This window comes from Ylistrum balloti, unplaced genomic scaffold, assembly GCF_031769215.1.
Source record: "Ylistrum balloti isolate Yb309-2 unplaced genomic scaffold, AGI_CSIRO_Ybal_v1 Utg369802, whole genome shotgun sequence".
Taxonomy (NCBI): Eukaryota; Metazoa; Mollusca; class Bivalvia; order Pectinida; family Pectinidae; genus Ylistrum; species Ylistrum balloti.
Genome location: NW_026781979.1, coordinates 660,106 through 677,315, shown reverse-complemented (window position 1 = coordinate 677,315; position 17,210 = coordinate 660,106). Strand labels below are relative to the sequence as shown.

The 17,210-nt window shown below is 35.8% G+C and overlaps 1 protein-coding gene across 1 annotated transcript; it reads left to right on the top strand.

The window, feature by feature from the left end:
• The first annotated feature begins 5,712 nt into the window (after positions 1 to 5,712).
• On the top strand, positions 5,713 to 7,867 carry LOC132544572 (pyrethroid hydrolase Ces2e-like). Its single transcript, XM_060208190.1, has 2 exons — positions 5,713 to 7,307; positions 7,690 to 7,867. Exons 1-2 carry the CDS (start codon positions 5,713 to 5,715, stop codon positions 7,865 to 7,867), a joined length of 1,773 nt encoding a protein of 590 aa, XP_060064173.1.
• The last annotated feature ends 9,343 nt before the right edge of the window (positions 7,868 to 17,210 follow it).

Genomic DNA, 17,210 nt, shown 5'->3' with positions numbered 1-17,210 from the left:
ATACGTAAATCATATCTGAGATGAGAGAAAAACATATAATTGATATGAATTTCTTTCCAAGAAGAAAAAATTCATCGGAGGAATTTACTTATAAAGTTCGCGGCCCGCCATTGGCCAGGAAAGTTACCAAGCTGCGAACAACAGGGGAATAGACTAGTTATTAAGAAACGAAAATAACAATAGAGAAACGGGCAATAGATTTAAATTAATAAATTATTTAAAATGTATGTACACAAATGTAGACCAATTAAAAAAGAAAATCTCTTAACTAAGTATTAGAGTAAATGATACAAACCCAGATGTCATTGGCATCACTCAAGTTAAAGCAAAGAACAGGGTACAGCGCACTAAAGCATCAGAATACAATATTAAAGGTAACGGAAATTATAAAATATTTAGCAAGACTTTCGAAAATGCAGAGGGCAGAGGTATGCTGTTAATGATAAATAAATGCCCGGAGACCAAGGAAGTAAGCATTCCTACATCATTCCAGGATAATCTATTTGTATCTATAAAAAATAATTATAGCTCAAAAATTTTAATAGGCCTTATATAGATCAGATTCCTGGTCAACAGAAATTAACAATAGACTACAAGACTTGTTGGTGGAAGCTGTAGACAAGGGCTACAAAGGCTCTTGATAATGGGGAACTTTAATTACCCAGGGATAAAGTGGGATTCTTGGAACACTAAAGGAGATGATACAGAATCTAGGGAATACAAATTTATAGAACAGATTCAAGACAAACTTCTGTTTCAACATGTATCGGAACCCATCAGATGGCGAGGAGGAGACAACCCAAACATCTTAGACCTTATAATAACTAACAATGAAAGCACAATATCCAAAATCGAATACCAAAGTCCACTGGGCAAGAGTGACCAGTGCGTTTTGGTGTTCAATGTTACATGCAATATGAAGATTAATCTCTAACGGAAGAAGAAATCCTGCTACAATAAGGCAAACTATGCAGCAATTAATACAGAACTAAGCCAAATAGATTGGGATGAAATTACACAAAATGCAATCTCCACCAATGAAATCTGGTCAAATTTTAAACATATATTAAAGGAACAGGAAATAAAATATGTACCTTCAAGCTTCATTACAGCGGGACGTAATAACAAACACAGCTGTCCGGTGGATGAAACAACAAAGGAGGCTGAACGAAAGAAACGTTTTTTTTTATCGAAGAATGCAGTGAAAAGTAAAGATACAGAAACATGACAGGAGTATAACAGGATCAGGGACAAGGTGAAGAAACTAACTTGTAAAATCAGAAAACAATATAAACAAAATATAACTACAAAGGCAAGTACGGACCCTAAAGCCTAAAATCAAAATCTACAACAACGTCAGACATCTCTACTCTAACCCAACAAAACAGACAGATGATAAAGAAAAGGCGGACATACATTTCTAATTCTTCAGTGATATTTTTGTGAAGGAAGAAGAGGAGGAAGAAATGCCATGTCTACCCCTGAAGGGGGTCATCGAAGAAATGCCACTTCCAACGGTAAATGAAGGAATGGTACTGAAACTATTGAAGGCATTAAAACCTGAAAAGTCTCCAGGTCTGGATAATATACACCCAAGATTTCTCAAAAGCATTGCCCATGACATAGCGTACCCACTAACAAAATTATTCAACCAATATTTATCAACGGGAAGCAAACCAGAAGACTTCAAATTATCTAGAGTTTCTACCGTATTCAAGAAGAATGACAAGTGCGCAGCTGTAAACTACAATCAAGTAAGCCTTACATCGGTAATATGCAAAATCCTAGAATCTGTAAGATAGGAACATGTCTACAGTCATATGAAGAAAAAATAATAAAATTGATAAAATTGAGCAAGTTCAAAGAAGAGCAACTAAATGCCTACCTGGCATGAAAAATCTTATCAACAGCCAGAGATTGGAAAAGCTACCAACTTTAGCCTTCAGGAGAGTCAGGGGAGAAAGGATTGAACTGTATAAAATCACCAATGGAATGTATGACCCGGAATGCTGCAACTCTGTCCAACTATGGGCTGAGGCTACTCAACGACACAGTCGGCGAGTCAACTCGAAAACAATTTTTCCAAAACGAGCTTCAACTAGATTACGCAAAATCTTGTTTCAATAAGATCAGCATCGATCTGGAACAAATTACTGGACCATTTTGTTACTGCGAAAAATGTCAATAGGTTTGAAAATGAGTTAGATTGTTACTGGAAGAACCAAGAACTTTTCTTCAACTACAGAGCTGAAATAACTTAACTATTGAATTAACTGTATAAGAAACATTGTTTGATGAGAGACATGCATAATTTATTTATTTATTATAGAATCTTGAAACTTTACATGCATTATTGAGTCTGGTATAGAGGACTCGTCACGTCTTGAACCAGAAATAAACTTATCTTATCTTTCAATATTTACTGAAATCTAAACATTGGTGAAAAGGAATGTGTCAGGACATCAATCTTGCTTATATCTCAGTCTCGAGATAAACGATAAAAATCATGCTAAAGAAACAATATGAAATAAAATGTTTCATTCCTACTATCATACATTCATGATCATACAGTACAAAATTATTTCATTTTAAAATATCCATTTGTTACGATATCAAGGGCCAATATCACGTTACTTCATAAATATTTAATTTAAAATAATCAATGATACAGAAACAAACACTTGTCATCTATGGAACTTTTAAAAGGGAATTTCAGACAAGTTAATACAACTATCAGAGCGAGACAACATTAAATTCTGATGTTTTTGTGGAAACCTTTTAAATTTGTTGGTCTTTTGGATCTTATAAAGCCAAACTCGACGAAAATTTTGTCAACCAAAAGTTCGATCATTTTAACAATATCTTCTTCCGTATATTTCTTCTGTGATTAAGACGATTTTTCACGAAATACGCTTCAGTATATACATTAATTACACTCATTGGCCTGATTGGAAGCGCGCGAGGAGTCATTGATGTGGGAGGAAACCGGAGTACCCGGGGAAAACCCTCGTGGTCGGGAAGGTGACCACATTTATTTTCACGTCCGTGCCGGAAATCAAACCCGGACGCCTAGGTGAGAGGCGATTGTGCTATCACTGCGCAACCCGACCACCTTTTCACAGACATGTAAATATCAAAGGGAGAACGGCAAATCCAGTAAAGCGGGATAGAGCATCATGTTGAATTTGGATTTTAACCAGGCAGCAGACAGCCTATGAATGCCAACTGAAAGCTGTTCGTTCATCAAATGAGGGAATATAACCTCAGTTTGTTGACATTACTTGCAATATATCTTTGGTGTTAGTAATTTATGAGCAGGTAGTTCACGACTGATGTTGGTAAGGTTACATGTAGCAATGCCATACAATGGTAAATACTGGAATATATGACAATTTCATATTAGAACGATATAACACTACTTTGACGAGGATAGAACGATTACTTATAACGCCATGACGAGCCATGAAAACGTTTATCGCAAGTGTTTTGATATAATTTCATAACATTTTGAGTGATAAGATATATCTAGAGATCACGCATTCTAAGTCGACCATTGCTTATCTAGCTAGTTACACTATATGTGAATATGCCAGGAACCATTCAACGTCATATTTAAGTCAAGGTAGGTGATCCTGAAAATCAGCTGCTTTTACGTAAGATTAAACAACGGCACATCATCGTCAACAACAAAGCAGCATGGAAAGGTCTCTGTGTGACATCTGGCATGATGTTGTCTTGTTGGTTCTTGAAAGTGAATAGATCTAAAACTTAAACCAACACTAAACTATTCTGTACTTATGACAGCAGTCATCGTATGTTTATTATCATCATGACATTTTGTATAGGTGGTTTGGGGGCTATCAGGGTAATACTTGACTGGTAGAAAAAAAGGATAAACAAAGCGGTAAGAGCAGTTAGTATTAGAGTATTGACATCAACATGATCCACTCACTAATTTTAAAAGTTAGATTTGAAACAAGATTTTCCATGGAAACATCTCAATTGACCTAGCACATGTATAAGAACTCGCGAGAAAATATCAATGTGCGTATCGAGAATAATTTAAGATAGCTATTTAAAAGAGTACTGTTTCTTTACAAATATGTTTTTGCATATAGTAACATGTCCCGTTCCTCTTAGATGAATTAATCATCATAATCCTCAGGATATGTTTTAAACATCACATAAAGGGGATTCAAAGAAAAATAACAAAACAGGTGCGTGCTGCAAATCGAGAAATTGTTGTGACAATACATCGTTTTACTTAATGCTATCTATATCAAGGTGGGAGTTTTATCTTGTTTGATAGAATCAAGTTTTCGGTAAGTAATTCGATAAACACTGACTAGTTCCATTTCTATGTTGATGTTGAGCCTGTACATATATTTGCATTATTAACTGTTTATGACGTTAATCTATATCCGTGATTCCAACAGGGTGTTTTAATCCATCTATTGAACTTTCGATTACTTAGCGTAAATTGCATCTTGTCGATATATTGCATTATCTAGAGGCACTAACTATGACATTTAAGTCATTCGCATCGGTTTATATAGATCTATTTAATATAACCTCTAGAAATTGGTGATCATGACAGTATTTATTTTCGGCTAAAACACATTGATTTCTCAAATGATGGAAGAAAGTAACATGTGATCACCCTTCCATTAAAATATATGAATCAACAAGGAAGTTCAACAGAGAGATAAAAAATACACTTAGATGAATTAAAATTATAATGACCCCAAATTTTATCTGTCTAAAGTCAGTTCCAAATGATTTTCTGATAAAGTTTTCTTGTCCACAAATAGAAATTGGAGTGATAATTCATGACTCATTTAACTGGCCTGGTGGCCGTATTTTACTTCTAATGAAACATGAAATCAACAACATTTATATAAAACCTATAGTGGTAATTCCTATAACGTTTCAATTATAACATTTGAATATCATTAGAATCATTTGTTCTAAGTAGATTCTAAAAATGGCAGTTATGGCTATTTTGATTTTCATTTAAAACATGATAATTATTGATTTATTTGCATAAAATTTCATCAAAATCTATATACATAGAAGAGTTTATGAACGACGGATATTACACCATACGAAAAGCTCACTTGAACCTTGAGCTTAGATGAAATTATTTAGATTTTTAGAAGTCTGTTATTAAAGCCACAACTTACGCAACTTTCACTAAAACATCGAAGAGAAAAATGCTGTATTTATATCGATATAGTAAAGACTAACCTATCAGAGAAATATTTAAGACGATATCATGTGTTTGTATTACTTCCATTTACCATTGTTGATGAACTCAAGTCTAAAAGACCGTTAGATGTTCCCGTGAGCAGTCAGTATGTAATATAAATATGAAAAAGTCATATTCAGACTACACAGTGAGCTCTCAAAGTATTATACATTATATACATAATGCATTCTATATGTGATGTGACTTCATGAAAAGCGCACAGCACGCGCGACTTGACAATCTGTAAACGTGCCTACTGCACCTGTATATTTGAATATGCAGATTGATCACGTGGGACCCAATCCTACTAATATTTATTTGTTTCGATTTTTTACGTCAAGTGATTCATAACACGTACTACTCAGCTTAAGTATGTTTTTATCTTCATGTATATTTGTATGATTATCAAGTAGACGTTTACTCAGAAACTCTCAATATTGTAAATTTGCTAAATGATGCGTGTAATGGATCTTAATGCAAGTCAGAAAAACTTTAAGATTTCAGTTGGTGAAATGGAGTGGTGTCCGTTAGTTCAGACGTTGCTGCTGGCATCTTGCTTCTGTGTAATCAGCTGTCAGAGATATAACATAATAAAATCAGCATCTGGACCAGTCCGTGGGATTGCTGTGCAGAATCGAGGTGAGGTGGTTTATCAGTACCGGAAAATTCCTTTTGCAAAACCTCCCGTTGGTAGACGGAGATTACGGAAACCTGTTCCATTCGGCAAATGGACCAATGTTTTAGATGGCACTTCCTTCGGACCGTCCTGCTATCAGAAGGCTGAGTCTATTTCACCTTCTTTACCGAATACGGAAATGTCGGAGGATTGTCTGCATTTGAATATATACACACCAATCAACGCCTCTCCGAATAATACCAAAAGTGTAATGATCTGGATACACGGTGGGGGTTATTCAAAAGGCCAGTCATTTTATTATGACGCATTCAACCTTGTAACTAAAGGGGATGTTATAGTGGTTACTGTTAACTACAGATTAGGTTTTCTTGGATTCTTCAGTACAATGGATGACGCTTCGCGGGGTAACTATGGATTGTGGGATCAAAGGCTCGCAATGCAATGGGTTAAGGCCAACATTGAAGATTTTGGTGGAAATCCCAATTCTATCACAATCTTTGGTGGATCTGCCGGCGCGTTTAGTGTGGGGTTACATGCTCTTTTACCACAAAACCAAGGTCTATTCCACCGGTTAATTGCCGAGAGTGGAACAAGCACTTCACCTTTGGTATTAAACATGGAGCCGAGGGTACATGCTAGAGGATACGGCATCGATCTCAATTGTCTGAATGAAAAAGATGTGAATTTTGATACTGAAATGTTACTTGAATGCATCAGAGGAAAAAGTTCACAAGAAATCATACAAACTCAAAACAGCTACGACACATTCAAGTATGCTAACCATGTCCTAACCTTACCCAACGCCCCTGTAGTTGATGGAGAATTGATCATACACCATCCCAGCGCCATAATAGCCAATACCTCGTCGAATGAATCAAGTTTCTTCCGCTCTCTTGATGTCATTATCGGTACTACTGATTCAGAAGGGTCACTAATTAATAATGATTTCATGACTTACCTTGAAAAACATTACAATTTCAATTATTCGCGTTCAATACCTACGACCGTGTTGTGTAATTCCTATGCGCGGATGATTGCAAAGGATTTCTTTAATAACAATACCGACGTTTCCGAGGCTATATGTAAGAAATATAGCAGCACAGATGAAATTGAGCAGAGCAGAAATATCGTCGACATGTACTCCGATTTTTCTATGATTGCTCCGGCATTAAGATCTCTAGACTGCCACTCTGCTCCAGGACTAACAATGGGTCGAAACACTTATCAGTATTTGTTCACTAGACAATATTCATATCAAGGTTATCTCCAACCAAACTGGGTTAAAGGGGCTTGGCATGCTGCAGAACTTCCATATCTTTTCGGGCCGTCAATGATATGGTCTGTATGGAATCCCATCTCTTTTTCCGATGAAATGTTGTCAGAGAAGATGATTAGATACTGGACAAATTTTGCCAAAAATGGGTATATATCACGTAATTTGTGATTTATATGCAAATGTTGCTTTGGTAATAAGACTTGCAACAGTTCTACATATTATATAACTCCCCAGTCTTTTTCTTTAAACATTTAAGTAAATTTCTGGTAAAGATATTACAAGAAATACAAAGCAGAAATATAGAGTAAGAACATTGATGTAGCAATAAACAAAAAAGGTATATAAATATTTCAAATTTTAGAACTGTTAACACCTTACCAGTAAGAACAATATACTTTTTACCACAAGAGGTTGATCAAGCTTAATTACGTAAAACATGAGAAGCAGCACATGTTCCTTTGTCTTTGTCCTTATCCTTTGTTTCAAAAGTGTTTTATCTACTGTTTCTATCTCGTTTTTCTTTGTTAGCTCACCTAACGGCCCGGATGTCCCCTACTGGCCTAGATATGACTCAATGGGCAAGCTGTATCAGTATCTGAACTTCAACATAGCTCCAGCATATAATTTGAACTCTGAGAGGATACGGTTTTGGAACCAGTATCTCCCATCACTGAATAGGACAACAGCCAACGTGTTGTTTGGATAACGCCAATCGTTTCTAATTTCAAATATTGAGATGTGGAACACAGAAATATTGTTATTGTTTTGCTGTTTGCGTAGAAATGACTTTAAAAAGGTACATGTTGTAAACGTGTTGTCTACAAGTAAGCACTTTTTGCAGTCATCAATAATCAGGTATCCAATTATATTGAGCATAAATGTTATCTCATACCGTTAAGCAAATCTAATGATTGGACTAGCCGATTAATGGAACAGAAAGAGGCTTGTAATGTCACAATACAGACGCCAGGAAATGTAGCATTTTAAATAATTGGAGCAGTGGTGAATTATCGACTCATGTTATATTTACCATACAAATTTTGAAGTATAGTAATGAAGTAAAATGATAATGAAACACAATGTGTCATTTGAGACTAGGACATCATTAACTTCGATTGACAAAATTTTACAAAGCGAGTGTAGATAAAGCAGAAGACGTTTGCACTTCTGCCACACCTGGTCTAGTTCCGTGTCTAGGTTTTCATCTAATTTCCTTCTGCTCGCCTTTTATGTCGTCGCATCAATTCGCATCCCATGCAAGGAAGTTTCTAATTACTGCGGCAGCATCACAGTCATTATGGTCCATCCATACGGAATTATCAACTTCAACGGTTGAAGTTATCTGTTTATTAGAGATTTTCAACATTTTTTGTGACTTGAACTCATGTAAAAGCCTGTTATCTATCCACCATCCCGAGTAAATGTATTGTTTATAATGTAAAGGTAAATGTATTTTGAGTAATTGTATACAGACAATTGGTAGGACATCCCACTTTAAGTTAAGTGAAATAAGACCTTAACAATTGCACAGCGAAAACATAGCAGTCTGTTTCCTGGTTGTGACCATAGACATCTTTACACTTGCGTCAAGGGACTGTTGTGGTTTCACTGTCAATTAAACAGATCAAGAAAACATCAATATGACATTATGTCAGTAATGCACATGGTACATGTGTAGAAGTCTAGATGATAGGAAAGGTCCAGCTGTCCTAAACTTGGATAAAAAAATTAAAACGCATTAAAGTGCCTATCATTTGTTGGTGATTATAATTGTTTTTTCTCGAATATCAGTATGTGGACATATTTATAATCCAAAGTCAAATTCACGTTAAGTAGACCAATACACAAACAAAATACAGATTTACACATAGACTCCTGATAAAAGTGCAAAGAGAATAAGACCAGGTGTTCCAGACGAGTAAGCATCTTCTGAATCATCGACGACACCCGCCATGTAAACTTGGCCAATCCAAGTAAGTAATGTCACGTTCTCAAATAAGAACAAGGTAAACAGTACAGCAACCAACTAGCAAACTTGCCTTGATGGAAATTCACGATTGGGGCATTGAAATCATCACGTTTATCTAACAGTTTGATGGAAAGTTGTCCATGTTGGTTTTATTGAAAGAAAAGATCGATATAGGCGGTTGTTTAGAAGAGTCTATTGTGTCCTTGACTTCCTATTCAAACAAAAACAATTCAGTCAACATTGGGTCACATTTAGTAAGGCACACGTATGTCAAGGTTTGACCAAACTCGATGAAAATGTTGTCAACCATAGACTCAATCATTTTCATTACTTCATCTTCCGTATATTTCTTCTTCGACCAAGATATTTTTCATGAAATACGCTTCAGCCATATATCTCTGACAACGTTCACCTTTCTGAGAAGGGAAAACGCTGGTAACAGGAAGACGAAAACATTATTTTAGTTTAGAATGGGGTATGGTTGTGTTAGAGAGTCGAAAATTAAATGTTTATGTAGAAGAAATATTAAGTTATAAGAGTATGTTGAAAATTGGTTAAAAGCTCTGTTTGGTAATGAAAGATATTACACCTTTTGAGTAAACAATATCATTATAAGATAAGTCTGATTTAATAGTACTTAAAATGGTAGTAAGAAGCTTTAATAGAGCAACTAGATGAGCCAGCAATTAACCGTTGTTTATATGGATTGTTGTGGAGTTTAGAAACCCATTGTAAACAAGGGAGGTGCGTATCTTTATCATTAACTGGCAGTCTGAATGATTGAAATACTGAAGCATGTCTGCAAACAACGATCAAGTTATTAGATGTTTTGCCCGCAGACATCACAACATTCAAAACTTCATCTTAGTCGGGGAATCAATTTCTGAATATTCGAAGGTTCATTCGAGTATATATGCGCTGCATTTGATTGCTCACAAAAGTCAAAAGGCAATCTGCAGCAGTTTTTGGTATTTAATTAGTTTTATATTGATCAACGTCCTATCAACAAATTGTACCGCATTGAATGTTGATATTGTTGAATTGATAGTTACTGTATGTTATGCAGCTGATATATTTACTAATAGTTTCCTTATTGCAAATGGGATTTAAACGGCCGTTTGCAATCCCACTTATTCAGGGTAACTGTAGTATAGCGACGCAGTACAATTAATCGGTTGCATTTTGAAAGAACTTAAATATCCGCCAATCGAAAAGTATCTTCCTGTCTGTAAGGAAGGCTTCGGACTCTCTCCATCTTCATCGTTAAAAAGTGACCCCGGTTCCGTTGTCAGCTGAGGCAAGTTTCCAACGTTACAACGAGAAAGAGAGAGCAAGATAGGAAATAATGTAATATATTAAGATCCCAAATGTTGCAACGGAGGCAGATTTATTTGGTCCCTTCAATGTCACCTTGTTTGAAGACTTTGAAGAAATATAAGAAATATGTGTATCTGTACTCCTTGTTATGCATTCAAGCTGTCAACACGCCAATGAATTCCGGTATTATGCTATTTTAGAGTAATATTATACTGTAATTCTATTGTTGCCCTACTGAACTGCGTGTTTTTAATCGACGCACATGTGTTTCTACGTATTAAATCAAGAGTAAGAGTTACTCCCCTTCAGCTGTTGCCTGTGTCTTGTTGCGAGTACAAGAAGGTATTTAAGAAGCTTCATGTTTAATAGCGTAAAGCTGTATTTCAGTAACCAAATATCCTGTCATACAATAGCTGATTACACAGACATTTTGTCATCGGAGTTGTGATAATTCTTCCGAAAGCACATTACAATGTTTTTGTCAATCAAATAAGGAAACTTTCTCGGAATTGCGATTAGTGTGCCATGGGCTATTTTTTCGAAATTCAAAGAAACAACGTGAATGCTGACGATGAAATTTTGAACTCAATGGAACGTATTTTTTCCTGTAAAACGTCATATGCTTACATAAAGATTTGTTTCTAAACAACCATGCTTATATGGTCCGTTTTATGTGTGGTTCAGGATAATGATTTGAACCCAGATTTAGGGTCGTTTTTAATCACGATATCAAACACTAAATATATATCTTTTGTACAGTCTTCGACATCGCAGGTAACAAACTTGAAGTCCCCCGACGTTTGCCACGTATCAATTCATTAGAATAATGACACGGTTTAGAATATACACTTGTACCATACATTGTTCTAAAATCATCAGATATATGAACATTACGAAAGCTGTATTATTATGAGGTTAGCGCAGCTTCCCATCTGTCGTTTTGACTTTTCTTTCGATCGCTATATATTTTCCTCCTAAGCTTCAAACTTTAGGTCTTTAGCATCACTGACGAGTCCAAGAAGGACTAAACAACTGTATGGTGCAGTTTAGTTCATTGTTTTGTTCTACTGGATCTAACTCTTAATTAGAATTAAAAGGTGTCTGGCCACCCGCAATCTCGGAGCTTGTACGAGGCTGTATTTGGAAGGGCGCGTGATGATCGTGTAGGCCTCCTAATGGTAGTGCGGACATGGAATCGACTTTGTAGTACTATCATACTGAAATACATGTATAATACTTAAGACCCACAGCAGTACACTCAACCTAGTCATATTTTAACGACAATGAGTTATACTACTGTAATACTGGGCAACAAGTATATTACAATAAATCATTTTCAGGTATGTATTTAAATATATATATATATATATTTGTGTGTGTGTGTATATTTAGGAACAAATTGTATGGTTACCTTCCTACAAAAAAAGTTGATAAAATCCGTGTATGACACGAAAGATCAGAATTGATTTGTTATTGTTGCAATATACTCGTTTATTAGAAGACAGAAACACCTGTCCAGCGACAGAATTATATATCTGTACAAGCTTTTATTGTCCAAAGAAATAGATGAGCCTTATGCATTTAATCACTGAATCAATTGGTCATTTCTCCTGTTCACCAACGGTAACGTTCCATTTAAGGCATTTATTCGGCGGTCAGTAATTGCATGTTTCTTTTCAAGCAATACAGCCCGAATCGATAGTATCAGAAGCGAATGTTACTAGTGACCCAATCTTTAAACAAAATGAAGGCATTTTTTGTTTTTTGTTTTTTGCTTTTTGTTTTTTGTTTTTTGTTTTTTTTTGTTTTTTTTTTTTTTTTTTTTTTTTTTTTTTTTTTGTTTTTTTTTTTTTTTTTTTTTTTTTTTTTTTTTTTTTTTTTTTTTTTGTTTTTTTTTTTTTTTTTTTTTTTGTTTTTTGTTTTTGTTTTTTTGTTTCTTTTGGGTTTTTAAGGCCTATCGTCGTAAGGTCAATTGTAGCTGTGATCACATTTGTTGTTGGGTTTTTGATCAGGTATTTACGTTTCGGAATTTCTCGTGTCATTTACCGGCATTCAAAGTTTAATATCTGTATCAGTATCACTGGAAAGGAACTGAAACCACCGTGGCGTGTATGTAGCATAAGAAATTTTCATGAAACCAAAAATATGGGCCTGCATCTGAAATGTGATGTAAAACACAGTGTACCCGAAAGGAAGTATATAAAAAGATACATGAAATCTATAAATACGACACTTAAAATCTCGTTAATCAGAAAAGAAATTCTGCTAACCTTTTAAAGTTGTCGGTATGTAACCAGTACAAAAGTAAACGACGATGCTGAAAAGCTTTTATCGAGGTGAATACACAATCATTGTATACAAACTTCTATCTAGCACAGCAATTAAACGAATGTTACATATCGCATCGTACTCTATAAAGATGTCTGAGACCGACGGTTCAGATATACAAGTAAGACATTATGGCGAGTACTGTACACTGTCTCTCATACAGGGACAGAAACATAATACCCATAAACAGCATTCTCCTCCATAAACACGGACACGTCCATTAGGATCACGCCGTAAACGAGAGTGGTGTAAATTGAGGCAAACAGTTAGTGTGCTTTTATTTCTCTGTAATGTTTCTATGTGTAACTGTCTTGTTATCCGCCTGTATGATACTTCGACTTCAGTAACAGAAATGCAATATTGACAACTTGACCTGTGAATGAAAACCATTTTACCAAACATCGCAATTAAATCGGAAACGTTCCTCCTTCCAAGTCCTTAAAAGGGTTGGCCTGTCAGATGGCACTGATGAATGGTTCGACGGTCACACATTTCCATGTCCTCAAGTGTAAATTTGTAATCTTGGCCCTGCTACATAATTTCTATGAGTGCTGTTTTTTTTGCTAATTGTTGACTTGATAAAGCAGAAGCTGAGTGTCGTTTTGGGACAATTTGAAACGAAACATTCAAGTGGTCTAAGTTCAGCTTGTCGAATTGACCTCGATGTTGGAAGCTGTGAGTGTTACCGACAAATGCTGGAAACGTTTAGTTTGGTTTGATAATATTGTCTTTAACGCCCTTTGGCCAATTAAGGATGGTCTCCTCAGCATGCGAGACGAGTGCATGGGTTTATGGGAGGCTGCAATATGCCCGTGTAAGCTTCCTTGCAGGGGCTAGGTTTGCCGACTGGTTAAGAAATCTGACCATCTTTATCACTAGCCCTTCACCTAAAAGTCGCGGGTTCGAGGCTGACGTGTGGCAGTCGCCAGGTACTTGCTGCAGTCAGGTGGTTTTCCTCCACGATCCAAACCTGACACGTCCTGAAGGACACCCGGTCACATACTGACAACTTGCAAACCAGTCGTTACATTTCCAACAGCTTGAAACAGAGAATAGTAACTACCAAATTTAGCTGGCCTCAGCCCGCCAACTCGCCAAGTCGCAATTATCGTAAAGGAATGAGCGGATTTGGACCAACTTGGGTCAGAAGTATCCTTGGGAAGAGGGAACTTTGGATAAAAAGTGAGACTAAACCTTCCAGAGACTTTATTTTATCCGGCCTCTGTTGAAGTAAAATAAAGAATTCGAGACGAGTTTTAAACGTTTTGAAAAATCATTGTAGTCATTCGTAAAAGCAACATTTGATTAGACTTCTCACTCGATATATCTCTGTGACGTCACCATGCATATGACGTTATTAAATCATAGTGTATATACACAGACATGTATACACAGCTCCGCTAGGTCATATCAAGGTAAGGTCATAATAAACTAAAAACAATGTTTAAGTGTACCTGAGTGAAATTAGAAAGGATAACATAGTATTATTTCTGATGACCCAAAATCATAAGAGTTGAAATTTTAGATTATCATATTCCTGAATTGGTATAAATAAAGATGACACTAAAAGTAGTGAAATACGTTTTCACACAGATTACCACAAGTACATGATGCATTTTTGACCAGAGAGCTTAATTGAAACCAAACAGACGACTCAATGGTAACGAAGCCTGGTAGTAGTGTAAACGGTTTCTGAGCACCGACAAGAAATTTTTAGCTGTACGTATTTTGTGCCATAATTTCTATATTCCAAAGTTATATACCGTTGTACCACTTCGGTCCAAAAATACAGAAATGTATCAGTATTTTCTAAATATGTTCATCATGAGGTTCCATTACATACAATATACATACGTTATGATTCAGCATCTTGGTTTAATTAAATAATTTCTGTTCACTCCCTTAATCTACTAAGGTGTTAAATATGTGTATATGTAAATAACACTTAACACATTTGTGTCACGGCAAGAGCCTCAATATTTCTTTATACCATGTCAGCAGGTGGGTAAGGGGTAACTTAGTTATTGAGTGGTGTGTGCTATGCTTCTTCCGATTTTCCTCTTTACAACAATGTCCTCACTCATGATAACGAGGAAATGTACAAGGACCATGAAATATATAAATGAATAGAATGCTGAAATCTAGTTAGATGGTTCGTTGGTGCATTACTTATCTTTGTGAAAGCTAAACGGACAGTTCTTCCTGTGTAAAATTCCTAAATTTGGTTAGAACATTTAACACGTGTTTACGTCCTAAAATCGTTGGATAGAGTATAGCATAAAATAACAACATGTTCTCGTCCCCTACCTTCTGATTAATGCAACTATATAAGATAACATCTGTCACAAATACTACATTCCTATTTACATTGTTTTTCCAAATGCAGGTTAAAACACACACGTCACTGCTCGTTATGAGTATATAGATTCTTGTACTGGTATATTGTGTCAATAGTATACACAGATCTCTGCATTTGTAGAAAGAAATGGGTTGCTGGTGCGCTTTCGTTAATTTGACTGAACTTTTAATCGTTGTCGTTGTGTTCAAACACCATCATACAGTACATCTTTTGTCTTCTCAAAAGCCCCTTCCAAAAAAATCCTGCCACGGAATAAATCACTGAAGTAGCTAAAAAGTTCGCATATCAAACACACTACGGAAGCTTCATGGTATATTTCTATAAAGCCGTTTCGACAACGTAACAGATGAGTGTTAGCCATATCGAGGCGATGGCCTGTGCAATTCAGATAAATAAAAATGTGTGGGAAATGGAACTAACTAACGTTCGCACTTTTTTGGTCCTTTATTGTATAATATGAAGTATCTTATCACGCAAAACACCCAAGGTACACTTTAACTATGTTATTGCACAGTTATTGAAACACTTTCCAGATTAAAAGAAAAAATAACGCAGTTATGTTCCTGTTCCAATATTTAATGTTATTAAATAGATGACATGGACTACGATTTAATACCAGTACACGAGATTAAATAAAACTTCAAAAGAAGCTCTCTGATCAAGAAAATTGAAAGATTATGAAAAGTATTAACCAATTGAGCATTGAATGTAAAAAATAAGATAAAATGTCCAGCCATTGTAGTGTGATTTTTTAGTTCCAGCCATTGTAGTGTGATTTTTTAGTTCCAGCCATTGTAGTGTGATTTTTTAGTTCCAGCCATTGTAGTGTGATTTTTTAGTTCCAGCCATTGTGGTCTGATTTTTTAGTTCCAGCCATTGTAGTGTGATTTTTTAGTTCCAGCCATTGTAGTGTGATTTTTTAGTTCCAGCCATTGTAGTGTGATTTTTTAGTTCCAGCCATTGTAGCGTGATTTTTTAGTTCCAGCCATTGTGGTCTGATTTTTTAGTTCCAGCCATTGTAGTGTGATTTTTTAGTTCCAGCCATTGTAGCGTGATTTTTTAGTTCCAGCCATTGTAGCGTGATTTTTTAGTTCCAGCCATTGTAGTGTGATTTTTTAGTTCCAGCCATTGTAGTGTGATTTTTTAGTTCCAGCCATTGTAGTGTGATTTTTTAGTTCCAGCCATTGTGGTCTGGTTTTTTAGTTCCAGCCATTGTAGCGTGATTTTTAAGTTCCAGCCATTGTAGCGTGATTTTTTAGTTCCAGCCATTGTAGTGTGATTTTTTAGTTCCAGCCATTGTAGCGTGATTTTTTAGTTCCAGCCATTGTAGCGTGATTTTTTAGTTCCAGCCATTGTAGCGTGATTTTTTAGTTCCAGCCATTGTAGTGTGATTTTTTAGTTCCAGCCATTGTAGCGTGATTTTTTAGTTCCAGCCATTGTAGCGTGATTTTTTAGTTCCAGCCATTGTGGTCTGATTGTTTAGTTCCCGAGGTTTGCCGTACTTGCTACCTTTAATTCAGCCTAATAGTGGCACGGATCAGAAGAATATACACACGTACCTGGCGCCTCCTGAAAATGACTAGTATCACCGACGACTTCGATAGGTACGAAACAGTTGTATGGTGAATTAAAATTGAATGGAATGCATACTATATTAGTTAAAATATGTCTTATGTGCAATTATTGACATTGTCACCATAAGCAAAACGTGACTCTCGTCATGATATACCCATCAAAACCAGGAAAAAAATTGTCGCTAATCTTACAAACTAGTTGTATGCAGTTTCACAGCCAATCCTTGATGTCATAAGATTACCACATCGAAGCTTCTTGTTATGCAGAAAAAAGGCATCATCGTCATAAAAATCGTTGACCAATCAGAGAGTGAATACAGCGGTGTCGTCGTCCTTCTACAGGAAACCAAGCCGCCTGTATCGTGATCAATACATACTGGGACTTGTCTACATGTTATTGAAAAAAAACGATACTCAGAACAAATAATATTCTATCAGCGTTCCTAAATTATCACTCACGTCCTTTAAGTAATGCTACAAATTAAATTTATCCAATTATTCA

Coding starts and splice junctions, on each gene's coding strand:
- LOC132544572 (XM_060208190.1), top strand. CDS start 5,713: ATGGATCTTAATGCAAGTCAGAAAAACTTTAAGATTTCAGTTGGTGAA. Junction 7,308..7,689: donor ACAAATTTTGCCAAAAATGG/GTATATATCACG, acceptor TTTCTTTGTTAG/CTCACCTAACGGCCCGGATG.